Source organism: Trachypithecus francoisi, unplaced genomic scaffold (genome assembly GCF_009764315.1).
Source record: "Trachypithecus francoisi isolate TF-2019V2 unplaced genomic scaffold, Tfra_2.0 Lachesis_group15, whole genome shotgun sequence".
Lineage (NCBI taxonomy): Eukaryota > Metazoa > Chordata > Mammalia > Primates > Cercopithecidae > Trachypithecus > Trachypithecus francoisi.
In genome coordinates, this window is record NW_022681460.1 from 106,273,610 (window position 1) to 106,286,182 (window position 12,573).

The 12,573-nt window shown below is 45.7% G+C and overlaps 1 protein-coding gene across 5 annotated transcripts in view; it reads right to left on the reverse strand.

The window, feature by feature from the left end:
• ABAT (4-aminobutyrate aminotransferase) overlaps window positions 1-12,573 on the reverse strand; it is a 111,593-nt gene that overhangs the window by 64,029 nt on the left and 34,991 nt on the right. Inside the window, exon 1 of one of the 5 annotated variants that reach the window (XM_033235794.1) lies at window positions 7,133-8,697. The exons of 1 other annotated variant lie outside the window; for it this stretch is intronic. Coding sequence is in view for 1 of the 4 variants with exons in the window: in XM_033235792.1 (XP_033091683.1) it covers window positions 25-77 (53 nt within the window). In the remaining 3 variants the exon portion in view is untranslated. Of the gene's footprint in view, window positions 1-24; window positions 243-3,023; window positions 3,044-7,132; window positions 8,698-12,573 lie in introns of those variants that run through there. 3 more of the 5 variants (XM_033235795.1, XM_033235793.1, XM_033235792.1) reach the window with 3 other exon arrangements.

A 12,573-nucleotide genomic window follows, 5' to 3' on the forward strand; every position in this document is an offset into this window, starting at 1 on the left:
CTACGAAGATGGCGTCTGACTCACCTTTCTACTCCGCAGCTTCCCAGGTCCTGTGAACACGAACTCTTTGCATGCATCAATGGTTAGATATGCACCCCCTAGATCTCTCTAGAAAAGACCCTGCCTCTCATTTTCCTATCAGCCGTTAGGACCAAGACAAAAGTGCTGGCAGATGCGGGGGACATTCCTTTCCCATCTGCAGCCCCAGCTGCTGGCTTCTCTGCAGACTCAACTGGGACACAAAGACACACTCAGCCAAGTGCACTTTGGTTGTCAAGGCCAGGGGTCGCCATGGCAACCCATAAAGCCAGAGCCCTGGGCCTCTGCAGACGGGGCTAACAGGGCCCCATTCAGGGGCGGTGGCACAGGGACAGAGGCTTTATCTCACATCCAGCTTTCTCATCAGACTTCAGCTGCAACAGCCTCTTCCGACTTTCCCCTCGGCATGGGCCCCAGCCCTCTCTCCCTGCAGGCATGACTTCCTATCATCTGCCTCTTGGGCATCATAAAATCATCAGTGACTTGTATAGGGAGACAGGAATACTGCTCTTGGAAACAGGCAAGTGTCTACTCCTGAGAAAGACTGAGAATGATGTTGGGAAAGTAACATGAGCCAGAAATCGGGTCTTAAGTGTGGCTGGGCCGTATATATTATCTAGGCAAGTTGCCGAACTCATCAGGGCCTTAGTTTCTGCATCTGTAAAATGGGAAGAATGAAATTTATTTGTGAAGTCAGGAGGCACTCAACTGGCTTACGGTCAATTGAAGAAAGTACACAAGATGTAGAAAAGATGCCTGTTGCAGGCCATTTTCTGTTTCCAAAGAGCTCTTTAAAACTGTGCATTTTGGCTGGGTGCGACGGCTCATGCCTGTAATCCCAGCACTTTGGGAGGCCGAGGCAGGCGGATCACCTGAGGTCAAAAGTTCAAGACCAGCCTGGCCAACATGGTGAAATCCCAACTCTACTAAAAATACAGAAATCAGCTGAGCGTGGTGGCAGGTGCCTGTAGTCCCAGCTACTCGGGAGGCTGAGGCAGAAGAATTGCTTGAACCTGGGAAGCGAATGTTGCAGTGAGTCGAGATCATGCCACTGCACTCCCGTCTGGTGACAAGAATGAAACTCCATCTCAAAAATTAGGAAATGAATAAACAAAAATTGTGAACAACTTCTTCTCCTCCTCCTCCTCCTCCGCCTCCTCCTCCTCCTCCTTCTCCTCCTTCTCCTTCTTCTTCTTTTTAGACAGAGAGAGACAAGGTCTCACTATGTTTCCCAGGCTGGACTTGAAGTTAGTAAAGGCACTTCTTCTATGGCCTGATGAGCTGCTAAAGACTATTGGCACATGCGGTGGCCCTGCTACCAGCCTGAATGTCCATATTTCATAAGAAAGAAGCTGGTCTGCCTCAACCTCTTTCATCCTCTTGCCCCTGTCCTCTCTGCCCACCTCCATCAGGAATCCAGGGAGCATGAACACATCATTGCTAGCAGGCAGGTAGTTACCCAGCCTGTGGCAAAATTGGAGAGAAAAATGAACAGACAGGGCTTCAGATCCAAGCCTCTGAATGTGAGACACAGAGAGCCTTTATTCTGGATGTAGGAAATAATATGGAAAGAAACATCTGCAAAAGGATAAGCTAGTTTTGGATTTCTAATCCTACAAGGGAGAAGGAGTGAAAGAATGGAATTGGCTTAGAAAGGATGCTTGTACCCATGCTGAAGTAGCTACCCGGGCCAACGCCACAGAAGGTCCGGCTTATAAAATCTGTTTGTTCAGTTCAATAAATGCTTTCTGCACACCTGTGCTGAGTCCCAGAGATTCCTTGGTAAACAAGGACACGTCCTGCTGTGTTCTGTGGGACCTTGTGTTCCCATGGGGCGGTCCAACAAGCAACAAACAAATCAGGTCGGCATGATTGGAGGAAACTCACTTCCCGTTCAGAGAAAACAAACCACTTTCACGGACTCCAGAAACTGCTAAATACGCAAAAATCACAGCATATAACAAGTGAAACATTTATATCTCCTTCAAGGACCACACAGTTCCAGACTTGGAAACACTTTGTTGGTGGCTGGAGTCATGCTGTGTGCCTGGCAGCGTTCCTACATTCACTTGCAAAGACCTTAACTTTTCTGTAATTCAAAGTATCTTTCATTTATGCCTGTGTGTGTAGGAATCTGCTCTGATTTTATGAATGAATGCCAACCATGTCAAGGTTTCACACACACCATCTTATCGACTCCTGGGAGACAGATACTTCTATTCCCATTGTTCAAGGTGGTATAAGGAGGCCTCTAAAACCCTGCCCCTTGACTGAGGCTGCTATTTACAGTCATCTTCCCAAAGGCGGGGGCTGGCTCAGGGGACCTCAGAGACCAGCTCTGGGAAGCATGTACCTGGAGGGTGCCCTTCGTTTCCAGGGTCCAGAATAGTGCCTGGCTATTGTAGGTGCTAAAAACACTTGTTGAATTCAATCATGGAGTTTCAGCCCTATACTCCGACAACCGCAGGAACTGAACTAAAAAGCAACCTCTGAGGTCCATCCGTCAGATTAATGCAATGTTTCTCAAACTTTTTTTCATTGTCATTCCCCTAAAGATTCTTTATTAGCTACATACCCCATGAAATTTTAATTCCACAGATAAATTATACATCTGCTTATGTATTGTATTTTATACCTGTACTTTATTCATAAAGAGTAACATTTATTTTCTTCCCCATAAATCAGTGTTTACTGTCTTGGGAATACTGATCCCACTAAGAATGCAGGGATTAAGCGCACACCTGCCATGTGCCAGTTGCTGGGTTGGACATTTGTTCTGTTTCATCTTATTCCATTCTTGCAACAGTATTAAACACTATGCATCACCAACCCTATAAGACTGAGGATGAAACTGAGGTTCAGAGATGGCTGTGGCTTATCCTACTTGTCAATGGCAGAGCCAGTCTTCAAACTCAGGTCTGTAAGGCTTTAAAGCTAGTACTGTTCTGTTTCCTTGCACAGAGAAATAACATGCCCAAGCTCACCTCGTGGAGAAGAGGTGATCTGGGACCAGACGTGTAATCTCAACACTTTGGGAGGCCAAGGTGAGAGGATCGCTTGAGCCCAGGAGATGGAGATCAGCCTGGGTGACAGAGCGAGACCCCATCTCTAAAAGAAAAAAAAAAAAGAGGTGATTTGGGATTTTAATTTAATTCTTAAATTAGTTCTTCTGATTCCAACTTCAGTTTCTTTTTACCCAATACATTGCCTCAAAAATATCTTTAGGCTACTTGACAAACTCACTGGGTATAAAAATCAGTGTCTTGGACTATCTCAAGAGGGAAAGGAATAGAAAAGGGACAGAAAGAGGTGCCTGATGGATTGATTGGGAGACTTTGGTCTACGCTAGAGCACCAGGGTCAGAGTGTAGTTAATGTAACGTAGAAATCAATTCACTGGGCTGTCACTTGCCGGTCTGGTTTGGTTTGGGGTCACAATGAAGGCACAGGTAGTTTGATCTAAGGCAGTACTGCCCAAAAGAAATATAACACAAGCTTTCAATGCAAACCACATAGGTAATTTTACATTTTCTGGTAGCCATATGAAAAAAGCAAAAACAGTGGCAACCAATTTTATTCTTGTATCTTATTTAACCCATTGTATCTAAAATGTAATAATTTTGATACATAATCAATGTACTTATTATTATTATTATTGAGGTGGAGTTTTGCTGTTGTTGCCAGGCTGGAGTGCAGTGGCACAATCTCGGCTCACTGCAACCTCCGCCTCCCAGGTTCAAGCGATTCTCCTGCCTCAGCCTCCCGAGTAGCTGGGATTATAGGTGTGTGCCATCACCCCTGGCTAATTTTTGTATTTTTAGTAGAGACAAAGTTTCACCATGTTGGTCAGGCTGGTCTCAAACTCCTGACCTCAAGTGAGCCACCCACCTCGGCCTCCCAAAAGTACTGGGATTATAGACATGAGCTACTGTGCCTGGCTATCAATATAGTTATTAATAAGATATTGTGCATTTATTTTTCGTGTGTATGCTAAGTCTTCAAAATCTGGTGTGAATTTCACACTCACAGCACATCAGAGTTTAGAATAGCCACGTGTCAGATGTTCAATGACCAGATCTGATGAACGGCTACTCTACTGGCCTGTGTGGGCTGAGGCATTGCATCAGGATTGGAGTGTGGTCACAGGAACATACAATCTGATGTGCTGAAATGTCACGGCCTGCCTGGGCCTGTCTGCTGCAATGACTCAGGAACAAGTAGTTTAGTCTAGGAGAGGCTCTCAACGGGATCCAATAAAAAGGGAGTGCAGACATGGCTGGCTACATGATGTGTGGGACCCAGTGCATAAAATAAATATTTGAGGTCCCTTGTTAGAAAATGGTTACAAATTGCAAGCCAGTGACATGGGGGGATCTTCTGAACACAGGACCCTGTGTGACCACGTAGATCACAAACCCATGAAGCAGGCCTTGGGTACAGAAGAAAAAAAAACCCTCCAGGTTTACTCATCACTGACCAAGGTGAGGGTGCTGAGATCACATTTGCAGCAACAAATACAATTAGCAGCAGCAACGGTAGACACTTACTTTAGGCCAAACCCTGTTCTAAGTTCTTTAGATATTATAATACCCATCAGAACAACCTTCTGATATTATAATTATCCACTTGTAGCAAAAAAAAAAAAAAAAAGGAAACAGATCACAGAGAGGTTAAGTGATTTGCCCAACATCACACAGCCATGTAGTATCTTTAGTACTAAATTTCACAAAACAGGGGGTTGGGGCATAATGTGGCCTGGACTTACATCTGGCTCTGCCTCTGTTTTCTCCACTGGAAAGTGAGTGTGACAGAGCTGTACCATCCCCAAGCTGTCCTGAGGATGAAATGAGATAATCCACGCACAAAGCTAAGCAGAGTGTCCAGCCTGGGCACTGGAAAATCTTCAAACCCACATAGAAGTTATGAACGTAGTTCCACAACCGCCTATAATCCTAGAAACTGTTAACATTTTGCCACACTTGTACCCACTCTATTATCTACCTTCCGAATTATTTGAGAGTTAGTTGTGGACATTGTGAGATTTCATCCTTAAATCCTTCAGCCTGTATCTTCTAAAAATGAGAATATTCTCTTATATAACCTCAGTACAAATGGTCTGAGATACAAAGTCACTCCCAGGAAGGTATCGTTAAAAAAATACTATTGTCTTTTATTTATTTATTTATTATTGGCATATTCACATGAAAATACTATTATCTAATATACAATCTATATTCAGATATTCCCATTTATCCCTAAAATGTCTTCAAATGTTTTTTTGGTTTTTTTTGAGACAGGGTCTTGCTCTGTCACCTAGGCTGGAGTGCAGTGGCATGATCATGGCTCTTGGCTGACTGCAGCCTCGAACTCTTGGGCTCAGGTAATCCTCTTGCCTCAGCCTCCTAAGTAGCTGAGACCACAGGCACACACCACTATGTCCGGCTAGTTTATTTTTATATTTATTTTTTGTAGAGATGGGGTCTCGCTATATTCCTGAGGCTAGTCTCTAACTCTTGACCTCAAGTGATCCTCCTTCCTCGGCCTCCCAAAGCACTGGGATTACAGGTATGAGCCACTGAGCCCAGCTCACAAATGTTTTCTGTTCCCCTGATCCAGGCTTCATCCTATGATCAAACATTGCATTTGGGCTCATGGCTCTTTAATTTCTTTTAACATGGAACCATTTCTCAGCCCTTTTGCCTTTTAAAAGACATTAGCATTTTAAGAATCCCAGCCAGTCATTTTGCATGTAGTTGCGTGCATACTTTTCTTTATGTCCTTGCAAAATGAAGTGCAGCTCACGGGCAAATGTGGGGAAACAGGTTGGTTGGACACGTGATGTCAGAGGCTCCAAGTGATTTCAGCAGGTAGAGGAGGGCGTATAGTGTCAGCTGTTCTTCGGTAGAAATTAAAGATTTCCGGGAAGCAGTGACAGGGGATGTTTAATGATGATTAGCACTTGGCAGGTAGACAAGGGCGGTCGTGGCAGACAGAGGCCAGGGCAGGGGAAGGGGGATGGCAGCCCGGAGGAAATGCAGGCAGCAGCAGTGTGTCTCAGTGTGAGGGTATCACGTGTGATCGGGTCTGTTCCTACTTGAACTGGAAACTTCCTGAGGCCAGTCCTTGTCTCCAGTTCTGTCCTCTCTGCCAGGGTGCCCAGGGCAGTGCCTACTCCAGAGTCAGGGTTCACTTAGAGCAACTGGCTGCCAAGTTTCCCAAATACCCAGGGACATGCAAAGCACAGAGGACCCCCTTCTTCCGCCAGCGGCCTGGCTGCCAGATTGCACACACCAACTGCAGGAGCTTCAGCGGCAACCTGTCAGGACTCCCACCTCTTGCCCTGCAAATGAAATTGCATTTTCTAAAATTGCTTTCTTCTGGTTGCATCTTGGGGCATAGGCTGCTTCTGGGAAAAAAATTCAAAATGAACTTCTAATCAGCCACAAGATGTGAACAGAGCGGCTGTCCAGAGCTTCCTGACATCTATTCTTGGCGTGAGCCGCCCAGGCTGTCAACTGAGATTCTCACTGCAAACTCTGTCTGAAATGCCGAGTGACGGCACCCCCTGAGCCTTCCATTCCCCTAAGTTTCAAAGAGAAAGGGGTGTGTGCCTTTGTGCTGTTCCTGTCCTTAGAATGAAGGGAAAGGATTTGTTTTGGGGCTTGAAAAAAAATGCCTTTTCAAGGTGACTCTCACTTCATTTCCTAGGACCAGATGCAGGAAGACTGTGGTGTTGAGAGCCTACTGATAAGAGCAATTCCTTATCTCATCATTTCTATATCCATCTTTCATTATTTTGTCCCCACTTTAAAGGGTCTCCTCCTGCTGTGTTCACAAAGCGTCCTTGAAAAATCTGTGATATACATTTGTGTGTCCTTCACACAGAGAGCCAGGCACATGTGCACACAGGTACACAGGTGCACAAGGGTGTGTGCCCACACAGTTGCACACCCCAACACCACAGATAACAGGCACTGACAGACACTGGCACCACCTCCCCATGCCAAAAGATACACACGTAAGGATGCACACGTGCACACGCACATACACATGTGCACATGCACACACGGACACACATATACATTTGCACTCACGGTGCCTGGTAGTCGGAGTCCTGTGGCGAGCCCAGCTCGCCTGCTTAAAATGCCTTCTCTATGTCATTCTGCAGAGGCCAGGAATGCAGCTGGCTGGGTTCATCCTAAGAGGTGCCGTTGGGCACCAGCTCCCTCCTCAGGAGGGTGTCCTGGATTTCCAGGCAGTCCCAAAACATGGGCACAGGTAGAGGAGACAGAAAAGGGCCCCTTGGAAGCAAAGCAGGTTTGGGAAAAGGATGTGCTCAGCTGGAACCCAGCAAATGCGCAAGGGAGAGGAATGGAGGGAAGGTGAAGGAGGAGGGGAGAGACAGAACGTGAGAGACTGAAAGATGGATTTAGAAAGAGAAGGGTTTTCAGACAGAAACAGAAAAAATACAACACAGAAACAAAGATTAACAGAGGCAGCAAGAGAGAGATAAACAGAGAGAAAAAAACAGAATACAGATTTTTAAAAAGATGTTTTAAACCCAGCTAGGTTTAAGCCAGAAGGAAAGGCCACATCATTTCAGACCTTGTAAAATAGGCTATCTCCCTCCCCTGTTTCCTTCCAGGGGCCTCTTCCTAGATTTTTTTTTTTTTTTAACAGGCTCAGGAACCCCTGAAGGGACAAAGCAGAAATCCAGGGCTTCAGATTCCCAAATGGTTTTCCCAGAAGTCTGCCGTTGCGGTGTTGCAGATGCAGCCACAGCCATGACGGGGCTCCGGGGGGGCGTCAACTCATCTCCAGGACACCCAAGGCAGAGGGGCTGCTCTGGCTCCCATGCTCCACCTGACCCCGTCTGGGGGGTTGGGGAGGAACCTAGGGGAGCAATTACCCAACTCCCCCATTGTAGCCCACGCTGGGTCAACGCGGGTCCACAGGGGGTTCAGAAGAGGAAAGGAGGATGGTCACAAGATGGGGAGGGGGCATGAGGGGGGGCAGAGAGCTTTCGGTCACAGGCTGTTCATCAGTTACCATGACGACGGCAAGGGGGTGGAGGCACCCAGAATGGAGGCTGCAGGAGAGACACACTGGTTCTAAATCACCGTGACAGCGCTTCCGTTGAGCTATTACGCCGTTGCCGAGGCAACCAATGGGATCAAATCGCAGAGGAAATCTATAATTATTACAAGCCAGATACCGGCATCCTTGGTGCAGTAATCAGCACGTTAGGGCAATTCAACCTGAGCTCTGCGAAGGAGAAACGTCAGCCCCCAGCCCCCAAATCGGGGCAGAACAAGGACCAGAGGGGACTCCACAAAGCAGATCTGTTGATGCTACAGATTGGGAACCTGGAAGGATCTTTTTGGCCAAATAAAACATAAATTGAGGGGAACCACATGAAATTGACGATATTCACCAGTGAGCCACCGCGCCTGGCCGATTTCCCATGATTTTAAATGAAACTTTCCAATGCACAGCAAAGCCGAAAGAATTTTACAGTAAATCCCTATATACCCACCACTAGTCTCCACCATTAACATGATTACCACCTGTGCTTTATCACATTCTGTTTTTGATGCATTTCAAAGTTAACTGTAGACATCAGTATCCTTCCCCCCAAAATATTTCAACCTGTATAAAATTAAGCACTTGGTAATTTTTAAAACAAAAATAGTAATTTCTTTCTTTTCTTTTTTTTTTTTTTTATGAGACGGAGTCTTGCTCTGTCATCCAGGCTAGGGTGCAGTGGCACCATCGTGGCTCACTGCAACCTCAGCCTCCCGGGTTCAAGTGATTCTCCTGCCTCAGCCTCCTGAGTAGCTAGGACTACAGGTACAAGCGACTACACCCAGCTAATTTTTGTATTTTTAGTAGAGATGGGGGTTTCACCATGTTGGCCAGGCTGGTCTCGAACTCCTGACCTCGAGTGATCCACCCTTCCCCGCCGGCCTCCCAAAGTGCGGGATTACAGGCATGAACCACTGCACCTGGCCAAAAATAGTAATTTCATATGGTTCAATCTAAAGACAATAAAGTCTAGGTTTCTGTTTTTTTGTCTGTCTGATCTTTCATCCATCTAGCCTTCTCTCCCTCCATCTCTCCAACCATATTCTCTTCCTAACCATCCATTTTTCCATCCATCCATCCATCCATCCATCCATCCATCTTCCCATCCATCCATCCATCCATCCATCCAATCATCATCCATCCATCCATCTATCTACCCACCCACCCATCGCTGGGAGAGCTCATGCACACTCATGGTTCCCACAAATGATTCACTATCCCCAAATCCTCTCCCTGGTTCAGCAGGATGTCCTTCATATCAAGTGCAATATGTTCTGACAGTCATCATCTTCTCCTCACTACACCTATTTCCTTTCCTATGTTGAGCATCTCCATTAACAGACCCACTGCCTACTCATTTGTTCAAACCAGAAACTCAAGAAATCTGATTCCTCCTTCCTGTTATCTTCCTTCACCACCACACCACAGAATTTGACTTCCACGGTAGTTCTGGGCCCCACCCTCTCCCTCTTTCCTTTGTCCTTGTTCAGGTACCCATCGTTTCCTACCTGGACAGCTGCCCCAACCTCCTGACGGCCCCCCAGCTGCCATCTCACCTTTCCTCTGCTTTCTCCACACTGACTTTTTATCATGAAATATTTGGCCATATTCATGATGCAGGAGAACTGGCACTTCATTCATTGCTGGCAAGAGAGGAAATTCATACAAATGGCTTGGAGAGCAATTTGTCAAAATCTGTAAAATCGTAAGCACACAGACCATTTATCCCTAGCATAATTCTACTTGAAGGAATTTGCCTCATTTATATAAACTGAAAATCACCTAATTGTCCATCAGTGGGAACTGGTTAAAATAAACTGGGGTACATCCATCACGCAGAATAACCTGTATTCGACAAAAAGAATGCAATGGTGCTTTCCGTACTGATGTGGGAAAATGATTAATGTTGGTTGCTGGTTGTAATAAATGTTGGTCTTCTCTCTTGTTCTAAAGACTCCTGTAGAAACCACCTAACCAGAGAGTGAGGTAAACACAGAAACACACTTTGGAGGCTTGGAAAGTTGAGAGAATCCAGAAGGTTGGTACGAGAAGGCCTAGTTCTAGTTCCTGCTTAGATGTGAAGGTGCTCGCTCCTGAGCCTATTTCCTCTCTCCTCTCTCTCTCTCTCTCTCAGCAGCCTCAACCTCCTGTGCTCAAGCAATCTTTCCATCTCAGCCTCCTGAGTACCTTGGAGACGACAGGCATGCACTACCACCCCTGGGTAATGTTTTTATTTTTTTTGTAGAGATGGGGTCTCGCTATGTTGCCTAGGTTGGTTATGAACTCCTGGGCTCAAGCAATCCTCCCACCTCGCCTCCCAAAGTGCTGGTTAAAGGTGTGAGTCACTGTGCCCAGCCTCTCATCTCCCTAAGGGGCTGACCATACCTCCCACGGTCATTCTGAAGATCAAATGTCGACATGGAGGTAAAAATGGCATGCAAAAGTCTATCTTGCTAAACAAATGAGAGTTACTGTTATTCATTTGTCTTCACAGTTTACTTAGACCCCTTCTGAATACTAAATATCCCTAACACATGTAACAAAAGCTATAACCTTTATTTGTGTTTGAGCACCTGTTTTGTGCCTAGGACTGAGCTAAGTCCTTTCTATATATTATCTCATTGATTGAAACAGTGCTTTTGTGCTAGGGATTTTGCTTCCATTTCACAGATATTAGTGGAGGCACACAGAGGTTAACCGGCTGGGCTTGGTGGTTCACCCCGTAATCCCAGCACTTCCGGAGGCCAAAGTGGGTGGATTCCTTGAGCTCAGGAATTCAAGACCAGCCTGGGCAATATAGTGAAAGCAGGTCTCTACAAAAAAAAATACAAGCATACAAAAATCAGCTAAGAGTGGCGGCATACGTCTGTAGTCCCAGCTACTCAGGTGGTGGAGACAGGATGGCTTGAGCTTAGGAGGCAGAGGTTGCAGTGAACTGAGATTGTGCCACTGCGCTCCAGCCTGGGTGACAAAGTGAGACCCTGTCTCAAAAAAAGATTAACTGACTGTTCTAATAGCATACAGGGAGTACTGCTACCCTGATAAGCCCCTATATCTTTCTGATTGCCACATCCACGCTTTTCTCATTCCTTAACCATTGCTACTTTCTATATCATGTCTTTAGATCTGTACTACTGAAAATAAATATAGGCCTGGCGTGGTGGCTCACGCCTGTAATCCCAGCACTTTGGGAGGCCAAGGCAGGCGGATCATTTGAGGCCAGGGGTTCGAGACCAGCTTGGCTAACATGGTGAAACCCCCGTCTCTACTAAAAATACAAACATTAGCTGGGTGTGGTGGTGCACACCTGTAATCCTTGCTACTCTGGAGGGTGAGGCAGGAGAATCGCTTGAACCCAAGAGGCGGAGGTTGCAGTGAGCTGAGATCGTGCCACTGCACTCCAGCCTGGGCGACAGAGTGAGACTCCGTCTCAAAAAAAATAAAAATAAATAAAAGAAATATGTGAGTCACGTGTACCAATTAAAATTTTCTAGTGGTCACATCAAAAAAGAAAAGAAACAGATGAAATTCATTTTTTAGAACACATGGAAAAAGGCAAAATTCGAAAAAAGATAAATAATACATTAAAAATAAATCACTAAAAATAAAGAAATTAATATTAATTCTATTTAACCTGATGTGTCCTCAAAATCTCATCACTTCAACATGTAATAAATTAGCATAAAACTAATTAGTATGAAAGCGAATTAGTGAAATGTTAATATTTTGATATCCTTTTTGGCATACCAAGTCTTCAGAATCAGATGTGTGTTTTACGCGTACAGCACATCCCCGTTCAGACGAACCCCATTTCAGGCACTTGGTAGCCAGGTGTGACTCACTGGAAAATGTAGCTTAGGTGGGACTGACATACACCTAAAGTGAGTCTAAACCTTAAATAACAATACTGGCCACCGTTTATTGAGCACCTGCTGTTTATTCTCATGAGTCTGTGGAGTAGGTGCTCTTACAAGCTACAGAGGGAGAAAATAAAGCCCAGGTAGTTTAGAACATGCCCCAGATCTCAGAGCTATTTACCTGGTGTACTGCAGTTTGAACCAAAGCCCAAAGCTCATCCAGCAACCTGGCTTCTCCTGTTCTTGCCAATGAATGCCGAATATTTATTACATGTCAGTCATGTGTCTGTAAAATGTAAACCCCTAAGAAAAGAATTTAACCTGTGGCAGTTAATTTTAAAGAATTTGACTGGCCAGGCGCACTGGCTCACACTTGTAATTCCAGCACCTTGGGAGGCAGAGGCAGGGAGATTGCTTGAGCCCAGGAGTTCAAGACCAGCCTGGGCAAGAAAGTGAGACACACAGCCCTGTCCCCGAGTCCCCCCACCTCCGCCACCCCACCACCGCCATCCCTGTCTCTACAGAAAATAAAAAACCATTAGCTAGGTCTGGTGGTGTGCACCTGTGGTCCCAGTTACATGGGAGGCTGAGGC